We start from the raw sequence: 21,400 nt of genomic DNA, 5'->3' as shown, positions 1-21,400 counted from the left end.
GTCATCACCCTCTGTCTCCTACAACTAAGCCAATTTTGAATCCACCTTATCAAATTACCCTGTATCCCATGTGCATTTGCCTTCTTTATACGTCTCCCATGTGGGACCTTGTCAAAAGCTTTGCTGAAATCCATATAAACTATATCAACTGCACTACCCTCATCTACACACCTGGTCACCTCCTCAAAAAATTCAATCAAATTAGTTAGGCATGACCTCCCTCTGACAAAGCCATGCTGACTATCCCTGATCAAACCTTGCCTCTCCGAGTGGAGATAGATTCTCTCCTTCAGAATTTTCTCCAATAGTTTCCCTACCACTGATGTGAGACTCACTGGCCTGTAGTTCCCTGGATTATCTCTACAACCCTTCTTAAATAGCGGAACCACATTAGCTGTTCTCCAGTCCTCTGGCACCTCCCCCGTGGCCAGAGAGGAATTAAAAATTTGGGTCAGAGCCCTTGCGATCTTCTCCCTTGCCTCCCTCAGCAGTCTGGGACACAAATCATCCGGACCTGGAGATTTGTCCACTTTTTAGCCTGCCAACACCTCCAATACCTTAACAGAATTACATGGAAAAACTCAGCAGGTCTGGCAGCATCGGCGGAGAAGAAAAGAGTTGACGTTTCGAGTCCTCATGAAGGGTCATGAGGACTCGAAACGTCAACTCTTTTCTTCTCCGCCGATGCTGCCAGACCTGCTGAGTTTTTCCAGGTAATTCCGTTTTTGTTTTGGATTTCCAGCATCTGCAGAAGTTTTTTGTTTTTACCTCCAATACCTTGTCACTCCCTATATCAAGTTGCTTAAGAACCTCACAGTCTCTCTCCCCGAGTTCGATACCTTCATCCTCATTCTCTTGGGTGAAGACAAATGTGAAGTATTCATTCAACACTCTAGCGATGTCATATGGCTCCGCCCATAGATTGCCCCTTTGGTCCCTTATGGGCCCTACTCTTTCCCTGGTTATCCTTTTCCCACTGATATACTTATAGAATATCTTGGGATTTTCCCTACTTTTACCAGCCAGAGCTTTCTCATATCCCCTCTTTGCTCTCCTAATTGTTTTCTTAAGCTCCACCCTGCACTTTCTGTACTCCACTAATGCCTCCGCTGATTTGCTTCCCTTGTACCCGCTAAAAGCCTCTCTTTTCCTTCTCATTGAACCTGAATGTCTCTGGTCATCCATGGTTCTCTGGGCTTGTTACTCCTTCTTATCACCCTAGAGGGAACATGTTGAGCCTGTACCCTCCCCATTTCCTTTTTGAACACCCCCCACTGCTCCTCTGATAAAGGCCAACATACCATTTGCCTTCCTATTGTTTGCTGCACCTTCACGGGACTCGTAAATAAGGACACCCACGTCCCTTTGGACATCAACACTTCCTAAGCTCTCTCCATTTAAGAAATGCTCTGCCTTTTTGTGTTTTTTCTCCCAAAGTGGATAACTTCACATTTATTCACATTACCACCTGCCATATTCTTGCCCATTCATGTAGCCTGTCCAAGTTCCCTTGAAGCTTCCTTGCATCCTCCTCACAACTTACATTTCCTTCCCATCTAGTTCTGTGTCATCAGTAAATTTGGAAATATTGCATTTGGCCCCCACATCCAAATCATTTATATAGATTGTGAACAACTGTGGCCCAAGTACTGATCCTTGTGGTACTCCACTAGTAACTCTTTGCCATCCTGAAAATGATCCTTTTATTCCTGCTCTGTTTTCTGACTGTTCATCAATTCCCAATCCATGCCAGCATATTACCCTCAATCCCATGTGCTTAAATTTTGTTTACTAACCTCCTGTGTGGGACCTCGGGACCTTAGCAAAAGCCTTCTGAAAATCCAAATACACCACATTCACTGGTTCTCCTTTATAGATGCTACAAGTATCATAAAAAACTCCAACAGGTCTGTCAAACATGATTTCCCTTTCATAAGCCCATGTTGACTCTGCCCAATCACATCATAATTTTCCAAGCGCCTAGTTATCACATCCTTTATAATAGATTGTAACACTTTACCTACTACTGATGTCAAACTAACAGGTTTGTAGTTCTCCATTTTCTCTCTCCCTCTCTTCTTAAATAGTGGGGTTACATCTGCTACTTTCCAGAATCTATGGAATGTTGAAAGAGAACCACCAATACATCCTCTATCTCTATAGCCGCCTCATTCAACACTCTGGGATGTAGTTCATCAGGTTCAGAGAATTTATCAACCTTCAGTCCAATTAATATTTCAGGTACTACCTCTTTATTTAAGCTAATTTCTTTCAGTTTCTCACTTTTACCAACCCCTTGGTTCCCCTAGTATTTTTAGGAGATTTTCTGTATCTTCCTCTATGAAGACAGAGACAAAGTAGTTGTTTAATTTCTCAATCATGTTCCTATTCTCCATTACAAATTCTCCTGTCTCTGCCTGTAATGGACCATATGTGTCCCGGCTAATCTTTTCCTTTTCACATACCTAAAGCAGCTTTTATAGTCCGCCTTTATGTTTCTCGCTAGCTTGTATTCATCCTCTCTTTTCCCTTTTCCTTATCAGTTTCACTTTACACTCAAGTTACACTTGAATGACTTAATTCCAGATGTGTTGATTTGTCACATTGGAAAAGAACAATCCACCTGTCAATTACTTTACTGGGAAAAGGGAAATAGAGCAATTGTAAAATGCATAAACACAACATTGGAGGGCAAACCAAACAGTCTTGCCACCTAAAGTAGGTCTTTCTACAATTACATTGAATAAAACTGATTTTCACTCCTGCCAAAATGATAATGCTTGATCAATATACAGTTTGAACATTGATCTGTGAGCAGAAACTATTTTAACAATGACAGATCTTTGACAAATGGCTTATCTGAATTTGTATATAAAACAGACAGCATAATTGCCAAATTTAGTGTGCAAGGCAGTTAAGTTAAAGTGGTAAAACAATGGGAAAAGGGGAATCTTGGGAATTAGTTACAGGCAAATATAAAAGCCAGAGCACAAAATGCATTGGAACACCACAAGGGATGATCAAGTCCTATAATAATGCTACCAAAAACTGTAAATGGCTGAGCCAAGGAATTAGAATAGGTTAGGTTTCAGTCTATTGTCAGTATGCATAATGTACACCTCCAGTTTATTTCTGAAATCTGAAAAGGGACAGTAAATTTTGAAACTCTACTGGTAGTAAATTATTTTCATAAACTTGAAACTTTAAAATGCATGTTCAGTTGTGAACAGCAGCAATGGTGTACAAAGGACAACTTCGATGGCAATATATGCATATTATTAAGACAAAACAAATTGCCCGAATCAAAAACTTGGACAAAAGTTTAGGAAACAACTTCTCATTCAGTTTAAACCTTAGTTGTTTGCAATATAAAATATTGAGAGTTTTTTTGGCAGAATCAAACATTAGAATCAGATTGAGTCTCTCCCTGTAGTCTATAAGTTTCACTACCTACCTTCATGTTCAGCTTACTCAACACTTTTGCTCTGGAGAAGATTCCGAAAGGTATTTTATTGATGCGGTTGTGTTCCATGTTGAGAGAGTAGATAGTTGAAAACTGCGAGGGTCCACCAACTGGATATGACTGGAAGCAATTCCTTGCTAATGTTAAACTGGTTAAGTTTGCAAGGCTTGATAGCAGACCCTGTAGGGGAGTGGGTGGAATATTTTAATACTGACAAGTCACTTCATCTGTTTTTGAAAATGTATATTTTTTAAAAACAACATATATAATGACTGTATCAAGCACTTAAGGGAAAAAATTCACCATCCCTAATCCAATAAAAAGCATTTAACCAAACTTTTTTAAAAATCCCCTTACAATGGCAGGCATTTTAACATGGGCACTATCTTCACATTATTTCAGGCCAGGCGACTGAAATAGATTTCTCTTCATAAGTTCCCATTGAAGTTAACCAACTGTAAGGTTAGAAGTAATTTCCATTGTTTCATGAAACTTATACACAAGAGAATGTCCAACAAATACTGTCAAAACTATTGTTCAGCTTTCCCTGGAGTATTGCTTGGTAATATGTACAAAATTTACAAAATCAGAATGTGGAAAAAAAGCCACCTTAGTTTTGTTATACTGTTATGGCATCAGGCCCAAGGCTACAGAAACCATCCGCAAAACCAGCTCCCTCTAAAAAAATGTAAATAAATGGGTCCCCTAGTTTTTCTGCAGTGTATGATTAAGCCAAAAGCTCATACCAGGCAACTGCACTTAATTTTACACAAAATTCTGTGAAACCTTTATTTTGCAGGGACAAGTGGGACTGAAGCAAATGGCTAATTAAAGACAGAAGACAGTTTGTTTCAACTTTGTGCTTTTAGGTTTAGGCAGAGGACTGTTGTATACTGGCACCACGCACAAACATTCAGCTCTAAAGTTAAATTTAATGCAGTTTCAAACAGGAACCACCAGTGAGTACTTGTTTAACTAAAGCAAAGAGTCGATTTACTTATTGCTAACTTTTTTTAAAAAAGAGCAGTGACTGTGTTCTTACAGTTGTAGGGCTCAAGAAAGAATGGATTTTTAAAAAGCTACTCAACAGGTACGGTCACCGTGAAGGTGGTGTGGTGCTCATCACCAAGTCACAACTTGGCATGACCCACTACACCTCTAGCACTTTCCTCTCCTTCTCACCTTATTCTCACCTTATTCAAACACTCTCACCATTCACTCAAAATCAATCACGACTGCCCTCCCAAGTACGATAAAAATCTTATCAAGATATCTCAGTGCTTTCCTCCCTCACCTCTGCAATGAGAGACTTCTCATCCTCAGTGAATTCAACCTCTATCTCAACTCATTATAGACTCGGACGTCCACAGCACAGAAGGAGGCCATTTGGTCCATCGTGTCTGTGCCAGTGAATGAAGATCTGACTATGCTAATCCCATTTTCCAGCGCTTGGTCCATAGCCCTGGAGGTTATGGCAATGCAAGTAAATATCTAAATACTTCTTAAATGTTATGCGAGTTTCTGATTCAACCACCCTTTCAGGCAGTGAGTTCCAGACTCCCACCACCCTCTGGGTGAAAAATTCTCAACTCCTATCTTAGCCTTCTACCTCTTAGCTTAAATCTATGCCCCTTGGTTATTGACCCCTCTGCTAATGGAAAAAGTGCCTTCCTACCCACCTTATCTGTGCCCCTCATAATCTTATACACCTTGATCAGGTCCCCTCTCAACCTTCGCAGCTCCAAGGAAAACAACCCCAGCCTACCCAATCATTCTTCACAGCTCAGACCCTCCAGCCCAGGCAGCATCCTGGTAAATCTCCTCTGCACCTTCTCCAGTGCAATCACATCCTTCCTATAATGTGATCAGAACTGCATGCAGTACTCCAGTTGTGGCCTAACTTTTTATACAGTTCCAGCATAACCTCCCTGCTCTTGTATTCTGTGCCTCAGCTAATAAAGGCGAGTATCCCATATGTCGTCTTAACCACCTTATCTACCTGTCCTGCTACCTTCAGGGACCTTTGGATATGCACACCAAGGTCCCTCTGATCTTCAGTACTTTCCAAGGTCCTACCATTCATAGTGTAATCCCTTGCCTTGTTAGCCCTCCCCAAGTGCATTACCTCACACTTTTCTGGGTTGAATTCCATTTGCCACTGCTCTGCCCACCTGACCAGTCCATCGATATCCTCCTGCAGTTTACGGCTATGCTCCTCGCTATTTACCACCCTACCAATTTTCATGTCATCCACAAACAGCAAGGGCCCCAGCACCGAGCCCTGCGGAACCCCAATGGAAACAGACTTCCAGCCACAGAAACATCCCTCTACCATCACCCTCTGCTTCCTGCCTCTCAGCCAATTTTGGATCCAAAGTGCCACTTTGCCTTGGATCCCATGGGCTCTTACTTTCTTGACCAAAGGGACCTTATCAAAAGCCTTGCTAAAGTCCATGTAGACCACATCGAATGCATCACCCTCATCAAAACTCCTGGTTACCTCCTCAAAATATTCGATCAAATGTGTCAAAAATGACCTCCCCTTAACAAATCCATACTGACTATCCCTTATTAAACTGTGTCTCTCCAAGTGCAGATATATTCTCTCCCTCGGAATTCTTTTGAGTAACTTACCCACCACCGAGCTTAGACTGACTGGCCTGTAATTTCCTGGTCTATCCCTTTCTCCCTTTTTTAACAACGGGACAACATTAGCAGTCCTCCAGTACCCCACCTGTGGCCAGAGAGAATTTGAAAATTACTGCCAGGGCCGCTGATATCTCTTTCCTTGCCTCCCTCAACAGCCTGGGATACAACTCATCCAGGCCTACGGATTTATCCACTTTCAAGGCCGCTAAACCCACTAGTACCTCCTCTCTCTATGTTAATTTTCTCTAATATTTCAATCCTCCACTCTGATGTCTATATCTGCCTCGTCCTTTTCCATTGTGAAGGCTGATGCAAAGTATTCACTGAGGACTGCACCCACGTCTTCGGCGTTCACACGCAGACTACCTTCATGGTCCCTAATTGGTCCTACTCTTTCCCTAGTTATTCTCTTGCTCTTTATTTATTTAAAAAATTCCACTGGCTTTTCCTTTATTCTACCCACCAATGCTTTCTCATGCACTCTCTTAGCTTTCCTAATTTCCTTTTTAAGTTCCCATCTGCACTTTTTATACTCTTTTAAGGACTCTGCCGTATTGAGCCCTTGGTATCTGTCATAAGCTTCTCTATTTTTCTTAATCCTAACCTTTATGTCCCTTGACGTCCAGGGTTCTCCGGACTTGGTCCCCCAATGTGCCCCCCCAACTTTGTCTTTACAGAAAGATATTTGCCCTGTACTCTTTGCTATTTCCTCCTTTAGTGCCTCCCACTGCTCTGACACAGTTTTATCTGCAAGTAGCTGCTCCCAGTCCACTTGGGCCAAATCACATCACATCTTAGTAAAATTAGCCTTTCTCCAGTTTAGAACTTTTATTCCTGGCCCAACCTTATCCTTTGCCATAACTATTCGCAATCTAACAGTTATATTCACTATCTCCAAAATGCTCCCCTACTGATACGCCTTCCACCTGCCCTGGCTCATTTCCAAATATTAGGTCCAGAACTGCCCCCTCCCTTGTTGTGCTTTCTACGTACTGGCTAAAAAACTTCTCCTGGATACAATTTAAGAATTTTGTTCCCTCCCTACCTTGCACACTAAAACTATCCCAGTTAATATTTGGGTTGTTAAAATCCCCTACCATTACTATCCTATTATTCTTACACTTCTCTGAAATTTGATTACGTATTTGATCCTCTGTCTCTCCCTGACTGTTTGGGGGCCTATAGTAAACACCCAGCAGCTTGTTTGCCCCTTTGGTGTTTTTTCACTTCTACCCATATGGCTTCATTTGATGATCCTTCCAAGATATCATCCCTCCTCACTGCTATAATTGATTCCTTAATCAATATTGCAACACCCCCTCCTCTTCTATCCCCCTCTCTATCTTGTCTGAATACCCTATAATCAGGAGCATTGATCTGCCAATCCTGCCCTTCTTTTAACCAAGTCTCGGTCATAGCTATATCATCATACTCCCACATGCCTGTGCCCTCAGTTTGTCTGTCTTATTCCTCAGGCTCCTTGTATTAAAATATATTCCATTTAGCCTTGCTAAACTCACTTCTTTCATATCTAGCCCATGTTTCCTCTGCCTTCCAGACTCATTTACCAGCATTTTAACTTCTAATTCTATCTCATCTTCTCTCCCCTCTGAACTACTTTTCAGGATCCCATCCCCCCTGCCAATTTTGTTTAAATCCACCACAACAGCATTAGCAAACCTCCCCGCGAGGATGTTGGTCCTATTCATGTTCAGATTTAATTGTGGAACTTGTACAGGTCCAACCTCCCCCAGAAATAGCCCCAATGCTGCAGGAATCTAAAGCCCTCCCTTCAGCCACGCGTTCATCTGCTTTATCCTTCTGTTCCTATACTCACTACTGCATGGCACCGGGAGTAATCCGGAGATTACTACCTTTGAAGTCCTACTTTTCAATTTCCTACCTAATTCCCTAAAGTCTGCTTGCAGGACCTCATTTCTCTTTCTTCCTATGTCATTGGTCCCAACATGGACAATGGCCTTTGGCTGTTCACCCTCCCCCTTCCAGAATGCCCTGCAGTTGTTCCATAACATCCTTGACCCTGGCACCCAGGAGGCAACATACCTTCCTGGAGTCACATCTACGGCCACAGAAGCTCCTGTCTACTCCCCCCATTAACGAATCCCCTACCATTATTGCCCTTCCACACTTCTTCCTCCCGTCCTGAGCAGCTGGACCACCCACAATGCCATGGCCTTTGCTCTGGTTGGCCTCCAGAGGAACCGTCACTCTCACTGTTTTCCAAGACTGAAAAACGGTTTTCAAGCAAGATGCACTCAGGGGATTCCCTCACTACCTGCCTGGTCCCCTTCTTCTGTCTGGCAGTCACCCATTCCCTCTCTACTTGCACATTCTTAAGCTGTGGGGTGACCACATCTTGAAATGTGCTATCCACGAACATATCAGCCTCGTGACTGCACCGAAATGCCCTCAGCTGCTGCTCAATTTCCAAAACCCGGAGCTCTAGTTGCTCCAGTCGGAGGCACCTCCTGCACACATGGTCATCCAGACCACCAGGAGCATCTAAGATCTCACACATGGTGCAGGATGTGTAAATCATGGGATTGAGCTCCCCAGACATATCTTAACTAAATAGAATATGGCCCCTTGCTTTTATTTTACCCTTACTCTTACTTGAGTATAGACTCAATGCTAGATCATCTAGATAGACTAGATCCTCTGGATGCTGCTGACTGCCTGTCCCAGTGTCCTCCTCTCGCACTCTCCTCTGGATGCTGCTGATTGCCTGTCCCAGTGTCCTCCTCTCGCACTCTCCTCTAGGTGCTGCTGACTGCCTGTCCCAGTGTCCTCCTCTCGCACTCTCCTCTAGGTGCTGCTGACTGCCTGTCCCAGTGTCCTCCTCTCGCACTCTCCTCTAGGTGCTGCTGACTGCCTGTCCCAGTGTCCTCCTCTCGCACTCTCCTCTAGGTGCTGCTGACTGCCTGTCCCAGTGTCCTCCTCTCGCACTCTCCTCTAGGTGCTGCTGACTGCCTGTCCCAGTGTCCTCCTCTCGCACTCTCCTCTAGGTGCTGATGACTGCCTGTCTGCCCCAGGGTCCTCCACACTCTCTTCTAGCTCATTATGCTCTGAGTTCACTGCCCTCTTATCCTCATGAAATCTCTCCCTCCAAGTAAACACCCCAACCCATATTCAGGATCATTTCCTTGACCTTGCCATCTCCATTGTATCACAGATAAGGCCATCTCTGATCACTGCCTTGTATCACTCACCATTTGCATCCCCTTTCTATACCCAGCCCAACTTCTTTCTGTATCTACCCCTGGAAAAAACTATCCTTATTTCAATCACTTACAATTTCACTTTCAAAATCCCAACCACCATAGCCTTTAGCCCTCTGCTTATCGCAACATTTCTGTAGCTACTGATCCGCTCAGCCATACTCTCATCTCCACCTTTAATGTCGTCGTCCGCAGAAAACCATTATTCTCTCTCACCCTGGCCATTTCCCCAGTGTGGTCCTCATCTCTGCTCCTTTACGTCCAAGGAATGTAGATTTGAAAGGATATACCAACTGGCTTATCCATCCATTGCCAGGTCTGGCTGGGCCACTATCGGGTCCTGCAACCATCTGCCAAAACTACTCACTATTCTAGGATAATGCTGGAATGCAAAAACAACCCCCAGCTTCTTTCTCCTACTGCAGTCTTCCCTCTCCCCATCTCTTCCATCCTCACCTCCAATGATAAGTGCAAGGAGCTCAGGAACTTCTTTGTCACCAAGAACAAGACCATCCAACCAACTGCCTTCCAGCAGTGCACTGGTCCAAACTTCAAGTTCCCTGCTGCCCTAGCCCTGAAATTGCATCTTTCTCTAGTTTGTCTCCTACCTCTTCTCATGCCTTCCCTAAGTTCATCTTGTCGTTGAGATCATCTCCTACTCCCTTGACCCTATTCTCACTAAACTGTTGAGTGCTCAATTTCCGCTCCTGTTCCCCATGTTAACTAATATTGTTAATGATTCTCTCTTCAGGTGTTGACTCTTAAAAATCTGCCACCATCAGCCCTTTCCTTAAAAGAACAACCAGCGTCCGTGTAAAACTACCATTCCATTTCCTACCTTCCTTTCTTCTCCAAAGTTCTTGAATGTGTTGTCACCTCCCTAATTCATGCCCATCCTTCCCAGAACTCCAGGTTTGAATCCTTCTGGTCTTCCCCAAGGATCTATCTTTGGTCCCTCCGATTTCTCATCTACATGCTTCCTCTCTGTAACTCCAGCGAACTCACAGCATTAGTTTTCACTTTTATGCTGATGAAACCCAGCTTTGCCCCATCACCACCTCTCTCAGCTCTGGAATTATCAGACTTATCTAACATCCAGTACTAGGTTAGCATAATTTTCCTCCAATTAAGTATTGAAAAGGCTGAAGCCATTTTGTTTGGTCCCTGTTCCAAACTATGTTCCCTATCATCTGAATCCATCTCTCCCCATGTAAGTGTTGAAGGCTAAAATAGTGTGTTCGCAATCTTAGCATCATATTTGACCCAGAAATGAGCTTCTGACCATATATCACTAAGGTCTCCTATTTCCACCTCCATAACATTGTCCACCTCCACTCCTGTCTCAGTTCATTTGCTGCTGAAACCCTCATTCATGCCTTTATTACCAGTAGATGTGACTATTTCAGCGCATTGCTAGCTGGTTTCCCATATTCTACACTCCATAAACATGAGGTCATCCAAAACTCTGCTACTCTTGTCTTAGTCTGCATCAAGTCCCACTCATCTATTGCCCCTGGAATCCCTGACTTCCATTGACATCTAGCCAAACAATGACTTGACTTTAAAACTTTCATCCTTGTTTTCAAGTCCCTCTGTGGCCTCACCTCTCCCATCTCTAATCTCCTCCAGCCCCATAATTGCCCGGGATAGCTGGACTCCTTAGCCTCCTGGATTTTAATTGCTCCAACACTGGTTGCGGTGCCTTCAGTTGCTTAGCCCTAAGCTCTGAAATTCCTTCCCTACATGTCGTCTCCTCTCAATCTCACTTTCTTCCTTGAAGACACTCCTAAAAACCTACCTCTTTGATCAACATATGAACAAGGAGCAGGAATTGGCCAATCAGCCCCTTGAGCCTGCTCCACCATTTAATAAGGTCATGGCTGATCTGATAGTAACCTGAAATCTACATCCCACCTACCGCTGATAACCTATCACCTCTGCCTTAAAAATATTCAAAGACACTGCTTCCACCCCCTTTTCAGGAAAAGGGATCCAAAGACTCACGACCCTCTGAGTGAAAAAATTTCACTTCATCTCTGTTTTAAATGGGTGACCCCTTATTTTTAAACAGTAACCCCCAGTTTAGGCTTTTGGTCATTTGTCCAAAAATCTCCTTACATGGCTCTGTATCGCATTTTGTTTTATAATGTTCCTGTCAAGTGCCTTAGGACATTTTATGATGTTAAGACATTATACAAATATAAGTGGTTGTTGCTGCCAGTGGAGTTAAATAATCATCTGAAGAATTACACTGCAAAACTTCAGTCGCTAGTCAGTCCAAGTGTGTTAGGGAAGTATCCACATTGGTAGTTGTAAAAGCTTGAATGGTTAAATTATGGGGAGGTGGTGGCGTTGTGATAATGTCACTGGGCTAACAATGCAGAGGCCCAGGCTATTGTTCTGGGGACATGGGTTCAAATCCCACCACTGTAGCTGGTGAAATTAATAAATCTGTAATTAAAAGTTAGTCTAATAGTGTCTATGAAACCATCAAAAACCCATCTGGTTCATTAACACCTCTTGGGGAGGTAATCTGCTGTCCTTACCTGATCTGGCCTATACATGACTCCAGACCAACAGCAACGTGGTTGACTCTTAACTGCCCTCTGAAGTGGCCGAGCAGACCACTCAGTTGTATCAAACCACTACAAAGTCTACAAAAAGGAACATAACCAGACGGAGCACCTGGCATTGACGTAGGCACCTGGCATTGACGTAGGCACCAGAAATGACAATGGCAAACCCAGCCCTGTTGATTTGGCAAAGTCCTCCTTATTAACATCTGGATACTTGTGCCAAAATTGTGAGGGCTGCCCCACAGATTGACATAGTTATTGTCATCAAATTATACCTTACAATGTCCCAGGCACCACCATCACCATCCCTGAGTATCTCCTGTCCCACTAGCAGAACAGAACTACCGGAGGTAGCGGGGCACAGTGGTATATAGTCAGGTGGGAGGTGCCCTGAGAGTCCTCAACATTGACTCCAGGCCCCATGAAGTCTCATGGCATCAGGCCAAACATAGGTAAGGAAACCTCCAGCTGATTACTACCAACTCAGCTGATGAATCAGTATTCCTCCATGTTGAAGAAGCACCAAGGAGGCAAGGGCACAGAATGTACTCTGGGTGGGGGACTTCAATGTTCGTCACTAAGAGTGACTACCCAGTAGCACCATTGCTGACTGAGCTGGCCAAATCCTAAAGGATATAGCTACTAGACTGAGTCCTCGGCAGATGGTGAGGGAGAAAACAAGGGGGAAAAATCTACTTGACCTCATCCTCATCACAGCTGCATCTGTCCATGACCGTATTGCTAGGAATGACCATCGCACAGTAGTTGCGGACTGTGAAGTCCCATCTTCACATTGAGGGTATTCTCCATCATGTTGTATGGCACTACCAGAGTGTTGAATGGGATAGATTTTGAACAGACCTAGCATTCAAAACTGGGCAACCATGAGGCTCATTGGTCACTCTACCATTACCATCAAGCTGAGGAATCAAAGCAAAAACAAAAATAAAAATACCTGGAAAAACTCAGCAGGTCTGACAGCATCTGCGGAGAGGAACACAGTTAACGTTTCGAGTCCATGTGACTCTTCAACAGAACAGGAATCAACCCTGGTTCAATGAAGACTGCAGGAGGGCATGCCAAGTATACCTAAAAATGAGTTGTCAACCTGGTGAAGCTACAACACAGAACTACTTCCATGCCAAATAGCAGAAACAGCATGTGATAGACAGAACTAAGAGATCCCACAACCAACGGATCAGCTTAAGCTCTGCAGTCCTGCCACATCCAGTCATGAATGGTGGACGACAATTAAACAACTAATGGGAGGAGGTGGCTCCACAAACAGCCCTATCCTCAATGATGAGGGGGCCCAACACACCAGTGCAAAAGATAAGGTTGAAGCATTTTTGCAACCATCTTTAGCTAGAAGTGCTGAGTAGATGATCCATCTCAACATCCTCCTAAGGTCCCCGGCATCAGAGATGCCAGTCTTCAGCCAATTCAATTCATTCCGCTTGATATTAAGAAATGGCTGCAGGTACTGCATACTGCAAAGGCCAGGGGCCCTGACAACATTTGGGCAACAGTGAAGACTTGTGGTCCAGAAGTAGTCACACCCCTAGCCAAGCCCCTAGCCAAGCTGTTCCAGTACAACTACAACACTGGCATCTACGTGGCAACGTGGAAAATTGCCAGGTATGTCCTGTGCACAAAAAGGGCAAGTCCAACCTGGCCATATACCACCTTATCTGTCAACTCTCAATCATCAAAGTGATGGAAGGGGTCAGCAACAGTGCTATCAAGAGGCACGTTTTCGCTGACGTTCAGTTTGGATTCTGCCAGGGCCACTCTGCTCCCTCATTACAGCCTTGGTCCAAACATGGACAAAAGAGCTGAATTCAAGAGGTGAGTTGAGAGTGACTGCCCTTGACATCAAGGCAGCATCTGACTGCATGCAGCACAAAGGAGCTCTAGCAAAACTGAAGTCAATGAGAATCAGTGAAAAAAAAACTCTCCACCGGTTGGAGTCATACCTAGCACAAAGAAAGCTGGTTGTTGGAGGTTAATCATCACAGTCCTAGGATGTTGATGCAGGAGTTCCTCGGAGTAGTGTCCACAGCTTAACTATCTTCAGCTGCTTCATCAATGACCTTCCTTCCATCTTAAGGTCAGAAGTGGGGGTGTTTTGCATCATTCAAGAACCCTCAGATATCTAAGCAATCCGTGTCCATATACAGCAAGACCTGGACAACATTCTGGCTTGGGCTGATAAGTGGCAAGTAACAGTCACACCACACAAGTGCCAGGCAATGACCATCTCCAACAAGAGAGAATCTAACCATCTTCCCTTGACATTCAATGACATTACCATCGCTGAATTTCCCCATCATCTTGGGGGTTATCATTGACCAGAAACTGAACCAGCCATATAAATACTGTGGCTCCAAAAGCAGGTCAGGGGCTGGGAATTCTGCATCAAGTAAATCACCTGTTAATTCACCACAGCCTGTCCACCATCTACAAGGCACAAGTCAGGAGTGTGATGGAATACTCTCCACTTGCCTGGATGAGTGCAACCCCAAAACCATTCAAGAAGCATGACACCTTCGAGGACAAAGCAGCCCACTTGATTGGCACCCCATCCACCACCTTAAACAGTCACTCCCTCCAGCACCGATGCAGAGTGTCTACCAGTTACAAGATGCACTGCAACTTGTCAAGGCTCTTTCCATAGTACCCTCCAACCTGCGGCCTCTACCACCTAAAAGGGCAAAGGCAGAGGCATGCTAACACCATCAGCTGCAAGTACCCCTCCAAGCCGCATACCATCCTGACTTGGAACTACATCACTGTTCCTTCACTTGCTGGGTCAAAATCTTGGAACTCCATTCCGAAGGGCACTGTGGGTGTACCTACACCACATGGACTGCAATGGTTCAGGCCAGCAGCTCACCACCACCTTCCCAAGGGCAATTAGAGATGGGCAATAAATGCTGGCCTAGCCAGCGATGTCCACATGCTGTAAACAAATAAAAAAACCGTCACACAGAGCATTGATTTGGCTCAGTGTAAATCAGTGGCCTTGATAACACATAACAGCATAACATCATTGTTATAAAAACAGCATATCCTCTGATTCATTGCAATGCCACAGGAAATCTGTCGCTGTTTAAGGTGAAGTAGTAAAATATGGTATATATTTCTAACCTCCAGCTTTCAGGGGAGGAGGAAACATTTAACAATTATTGATCTAGCTTAATTCATGGGCCATCACTTTCTTCTGTTCTCTTACTTGAGGTGCTAGCTCGCAAATGTACCCAAGTTTAAATCAAGTTTTCTTAAAACTGATTATACTTTTGAAATCGTGTTACTAAACAACTGCTTCCAAAAATTCTTTCATGGTATCAAGATGTGGTGGGAAGACTGTCAAGTTTCTCCAATAAAAATATGCTTTAGCAATTTTTATCTATTTCTTACCTCGGGTAATGTTGAGATGTTATTGTTCTCTAGATTAAGTTCATCCAGCTCACTGCATTTTGCCAATGATTTGGGTACAGCTGACAGTCTGTTGTACCTCAACCCCAAGCGACTCAGACTGGACAGGTTACCTGCAAGAAGGAATGTTAAAGTTCTAGGTCATATCAGTCATTTACAATTTCTGTGTACATATAGGTGGGGAACAGTACATCTTACACCAAGTAATACGTAGCCTTTTAGTCTGAAAAAAATTGATTAAGGTACAAAGTTCAAATCTCACTGCCACAATACCAACTTGCTAACTTATGCTGTGTGTAAATAAGTCAGTTTGAAAGTGGTCCACCATTAAACTTGTTGTAACTTACTTACAACTGTTCTACATTGGCATATTTTAAACACAACATATATTTTGTGGGTTCTATACATTATCATAGAAAAATCAGAATGGTTACAGACTGAATGACCTCCTTCAGTGCTGTCGGGCCCGCACCGACTCTTTGCATGAGTATTTTAACTGGGTCAGCAACCATGAATTTTTTTCCCTTCTGATGTTTATTCATTAAAGTAACTTTCCAAGATTACATGAACCTGTTGTAATGAGATTTCACCCAAAAGATCATATCCTTTAATTTAAAAACATCCTGGCTTTAAAGATTAATATTAACCCTTCATTCCCAATGAGCTATTGAGTGTAATGAACTATTCTTCATGAGTGACTTAAGGGATACTTAGCTCCACCAACTAAAGGCTAGCAAATCAAATTCACTAGTTATGAAATAAACTCAGTATTCTTTCCATTCACATAGGAGTTACAATTTTCCATTCAATGTATTTTGTGGCTGTTGTTTTCTTCAACATCTCCAAAGAATTTTCTGACTAGAGAAAGTAGCCCTCTTCTGTAAAAGACCACTACTGTTCACCCTACAATTTACCCCTCTTAAAAAACTAGCCTCCTCTTCCTGTGTCAGCCCATCGAGAACAACTCTTGGGCAACTGCTATTTAAACCCTTATCCTGTGTAGTCATGCACCGGCCCACATAACATGACCCGACTTTCACAAATGCAATTTTTATTTAAAACCACCGAAACCCATCTACGATTAACCAAAAGAGCTTACAACTTAGAAAAATAACTTGGTGCAATGTGAAGATATGTTTCGATCTTGCAAGATTAAAACTAACCGATGTAAAAAAAAAATTAAACTGCATTGTTGCTTTTAGTATCATCCAAACTGCAAAATCAACCATAACATCTTAACCTTAATTAAAAACAAAAAATAAAAAATACCTGGAAAAACTCAGCAGGTCTGGCAGCATCGGCAGAGAAGAGTACAGTTGACGTTTCGAGTCCTCATGACCCTTCAACAGAACTAAGTAAAAAGAACTAAGTAAAACTAAGTCTTTTTTACTTAGTTCTGTTGAAGGGTCATAAGGACTCGAAGCGTCAACTGTACTCTTCTCCGCCAATGCTGCCAGACCTGCTGAGTTTTTCCAGGTATTTTTTATTTTTTGTTTTGGATTTCCAGCATCCGCAGTTTTTTGTTTTTATTTTAACCTTAATTGCTGTGCCAATACCTGTATTCATGCTAAATTTTGCAACAATTGTAACAAAATTTATTTCCTACTTAAACCTATATCCCTCTTCAATAATGGTTCAGACCAACAGAACACAAGTCAGGGCATCCCAACTCAATATATGATTAAATAAAATTAGGCTGAATTACTTCTTAATTGTCTGCTGCTCAGTCTAGCCAGTGCCACATCAGCATCAAGACAGCTATCAATATTCATTTAAAAATACATGTTAATTAGAGTGTGTTTAGGTCATAATCAATACACTGCTGGAGATAAGAATAAATTAAACTTCTACTAGGAGAAAGGATGAAAGTATTAAAGTCACAACTGTACGCTAAATTCTCTTTCAAATTTCCTCTGCACTCATTCAAATTCCATACAAACTTTCCAGCAGGAAGTAACAGATAGATAATTACCAGCAGCAAAATTTTTCTTTAATTATTTTGCTTAAATTTCCAGCCACTATGATAACTGCCAATTGAAAAAAGAAAATGTCTTGTATTTATATAACACCTTTCAGGACCTTAGTTTGTTCCAAAGTGCTTTGAAACGTAGCCATTACTGCAATGTAGGAAACACAGCAGTCAATTTACACACAGCAAGCTTCCACAAACAGCAACGTGAATCTGGCCAGATGGATAAGTATCGACCAGGGCTCAGGGATAACTCTCCAGCTCTTTAAAATAGTGTCATGGGATCTTTCACGTCACCCGAGAGGGCAGACAGGGCCTCAGTTTAATGTCTTATCTGAAGGACGGCACCTGATAGTGCAGCACTCAGTACTGGCATCAACCTAGATTTGTGCTCTCAATTCTTGAAATGGGATTAAACCACAATCTTCTGACTCAGATGAGTGCTACCAACTAAGTCACAGCTGGCAGCTGAAATCTTGTAAGTCAGCATCGAGCAGAGATTGAAGCATGGAGCTACCAGATAATTAGTGATTTTACCAACATGAAAGTAAAGCAGCATAACAAATTTTTGCTTTTCCTTTGTAGAGGTGTGCAGTGGTTTCCAAAACAAAATACACAGCTTTCATGAAAATATTTACTGTAGCTCTTTGCTAATTTATGGCAGTTATAATGCAATTTCTAGACATAAGCACAAGACTGTGCAAAAAGGTTTTCATATTGTGCAGCTCAAAGCACACAGGAAATGCTGTTTGTGAAATTATCAACCAAAAACTGATTTCAGATATCTGTCAAGGAGTGCAATTGACCATTTCCTGTTTACGTGATTTTCAAAATGGTTTAAAAACATCTTTTCAAAAGTTAGATATAAGCCCAACTACCTAACGAGGTAGAATGTCAGCAAACAAGGTGACCTAAAAGGATAACATTTTGTGGAAAATGGGGAACACTGCAGAAGTTTTAAATATTTCAACAGAAAAATTGTGAAGATTAACCAATCTATAAACTAGCATCACTTGTGGCTCAATTGGTAGCAGTCTCACCCGAGTCAGATTATTGCAGGTTCAAGACCCACTCCTAAGGAATCTACACCTGCGCTCTAGTGCAGTACTGAGGGCGTGTTGCCCAGTCAAAGGGGCCGCCTTTCAGATTAGAAGTTAAACTGAGGCCCCATCTGGCTGTAAAAACCCCACAGTATTTTTAAAGAACGGCAGAGGAGTTCTCTGTGTCTTGGCCGACATTTATCCCTCAACTAGCATCATGAGAGCGAGGTCATCTGGTCATCATTACATTGCTTGTTTGTGGGACCTTGCCATGTACAAACTGATTACATTACATTAATAACTATCTCAAAAAGTACTCTAGGATATCCTGAGCTCATGAACAGTGCCAGACGAGTTCTTTGTCTTTTTCTCCTTTTGGTTATCTTGTATGGAGGAAGTATTAATTTTATCAAGTCCAAAAAATTGGAAATTAGACACCAATACTCGAAATGCTAAATATTAAAGCAAATGGAGGTCATGAAAGTTTCTACTTGGTGGATATGATTACACAAAGGTAGCATTCAGGATGAGTATCAAATGAATCACCTGAGCATTTTCAGATTTCCCAGAAATGTGTTAATCAAATTTCTAAAAAAAAAGTATACACTCCTCAGTCACCCCCAACACTCCTCCTCTCTTTGCTTGCACAGAAACGTGCCATAGGAAAGATGCAACGCCTGCCCTTTTACCGCTTCCCTTCTCACCATCCAAAGCCCAAACACTTATTCCAAGCGAAACAACAGGGATTTACTTGTAATTCTTTCAATTTAGTATTGTATTTGCTGCTCACAATATGGTCCTCTACATTAGGGAGAGAAAATGCAGACTGGGGGCCACTTTGCAGAACACCTCCGGTCAGTCTGCAAGAATGACTCTGAGCTTCCTGTAACTTGTGGTTTTAATTCTTCACCTTGCTCCCACTCTGACCTTTCTATTCTTGGCTTGTTACAGTGCTCCAATGAAGTTCAACAAAAGCTTGAAGAACAGCACTTCATCTTTCAACTACAGCCTTCTGGACTCAACATTGAGTGCAACAATTTTAGATCATAACCTCTGCTTTACTTTGTTTCGTGTTTTTCCTCCTCTGTTCTTTCTTCATTCTTTCACTTTACATTCAGATGGCTGTTGTCCAGCCATTCACATCTTATTTGGACATATCTTTTGTTTCTTTACTTTATCCATTACCACTCCCTTTGGCTTTTGCATCACACAAACTTGTGTCATTTAATCTCTCCCACCCCCCCACTTGTATCACCGACCTTCTCGTTTGCTCTTCCTCCTACTCCCTCCCCACCTTCACGTGTTCAAAACCTATTAGATTTCAATCTTTCCTCAATCCTGATGAAGGGTCATCGACCTGAAACATTAACTCTCTCCCTCCACAGGTGTTGCCTGACCCGCTGAGTATTTCCAGCATTTTCTGCTTTTATTTCACACTTCCAGTATCTGCAGCATTTTGCTTTTATAAAGAGACACTGCATTGGGTACTGACCAAGTTGTACTAGATAAGTATTTGCTAAGTCAAATGATATGATCGATTTTATTCTTCAATCTTTGTTCTACAACTCTGGCTAGGGAACATTTGGTTTGAAATATATATTACATATTTTGACATTAGCTTTGAAGTAACTTTTGAACTCCATACGCCAACATAGGAATTGCACTCATACAGCATCACGTCATTGAAGGTCAGTGATCAGTGGTACTATTTGAGAGACTAAAAGTATGCTTTACCTCTTACATGCAAGTCAACATTTAGTTTTTAACCTACATTCGTTGGTCTGATGGTATAGCACATACTGTCTAATCAAGAGTGAGAGAAAACTTTGGGAAATCATGTGATCACCAACAGCCTGTTTCACAACAAAAATGATAATTGTTAATCCTGGCATGTTACCAGACACTGCAAGCACAAGGACGCTGGATCCAGTTCAGAGAAAACTGGTCTACTAATATTGCCTTCTTGCTGTGGCCCCATTAAAAGTATCTGGAGAAAGCTTGCACTATTATAGTGTCGGGGAGAAGGGTAAACTATAAAGTACAAGAATACAGAGTCCAACGCTTAAAATTTTAAACAAACTCAACTCATTTAGATCACAAATGCCAATAGAGGATAAATAGTACCAATAATTGTTTGATTTTTCAAATTGCATGTTCTTCACATACCATATCGTCTTTAACATATTACATAGAAGTTCTTATTCTGGCAACATCTTTAAACATACAGGAAAGTTCAAACCAGAAACCACATTCGTTTTGACCCAGGAACTTCAGTAGCCTGGATAGCATGGATTGCTTTTACTACCTTAGGTGTAAAAGATTTTTTTCAAGCCAGATGTCTCACGTACACACATCACAGAACTGAAATTTCTTGCTTCCTGGTTGGTCAACAACACAAAGCATCTAAATTAATTTAATAAGTGTTTTGCAGAGCCTCCCCAGTAAGCAAGCAAAAAGCCAACGCTTGCGAGTCTGACAAGAGTTCAAGAACATTCCTTAAATAAAGCTACTGAACTCCTGCAATTTTAGAGTTGTGCGACAAATTCTTGATCGGTGACATCTGTACAGCCATTGGCTGCAGTTTGGAAAATAATTGCTGCAGTTTGGCAGTTCCCGGTCTGCAAACAATGTAGATTTTGCTTTAACCTAGGTTCATGTCATATTTCAAAAAGACCAAAAAAAAAACAAATTCTGAATAGTGATCCTGACAGTATTCCAGTCCTGGGAGCTCCTAACTCTTCTGATGGGAGTTGAGGAGTCAGATAGTCAATCAGCTTGAGTTACGTACAGAGGGAATATTAATGTCCTTCCAGTAGATTGAGATGCCTTTCTCCTCCTTAGCATCCCAAACATTTACATTCATCAAGTTCAGGAATTATAACATTAGGAAAATAGAACATTTCCTCATTTCAGGTAAGGCCAAGCATACAGAACACACAGCTAGCCATGGGGTAAACTAACATCACCACTTTCAGACTACTGCTGATAGCATCATTGTGACATTTTAAGCATCAGCCTATGTAGCC

The 21,400-nt window shown here is 42.3% G+C and overlaps 1 protein-coding gene across 1 annotated transcript in view; it reads right to left on the bottom strand.

Annotated features, from left to right (window-relative positions):
* Positions 1–21,400, bottom strand: part of shoc2 (SHOC2 leucine rich repeat scaffold protein) — a 117,778-nt gene that overhangs the window by 25,392 nt on the left and 70,986 nt on the right. The window contains exons 4-5 of the mRNA XM_078565180.1: positions 15,348–15,478; positions 3,455–3,643 (exon numbers count right to left, since the gene is read on the bottom strand). Coding sequence (XP_078421306.1) covers positions 3,455–3,643; positions 15,348–15,478 — 320 coding nt within the window. The remainder of the gene's footprint in view (positions 1–3,454; positions 3,644–15,347; positions 15,479–21,400) is intronic.

The sequence above is a fragment of the Cetorhinus maximus genome, chromosome 20 (genome assembly GCF_964194155.1).
Source record: "Cetorhinus maximus chromosome 20, sCetMax3.hap1.1, whole genome shotgun sequence".
Lineage (NCBI taxonomy): Eukaryota > Metazoa > Chordata > Chondrichthyes > Lamniformes > Cetorhinidae > Cetorhinus > Cetorhinus maximus.
The sequence above is the reverse complement of the archived record's forward strand: the minus strand, read 5'-3'. Positions and strand labels throughout refer to the sequence as shown.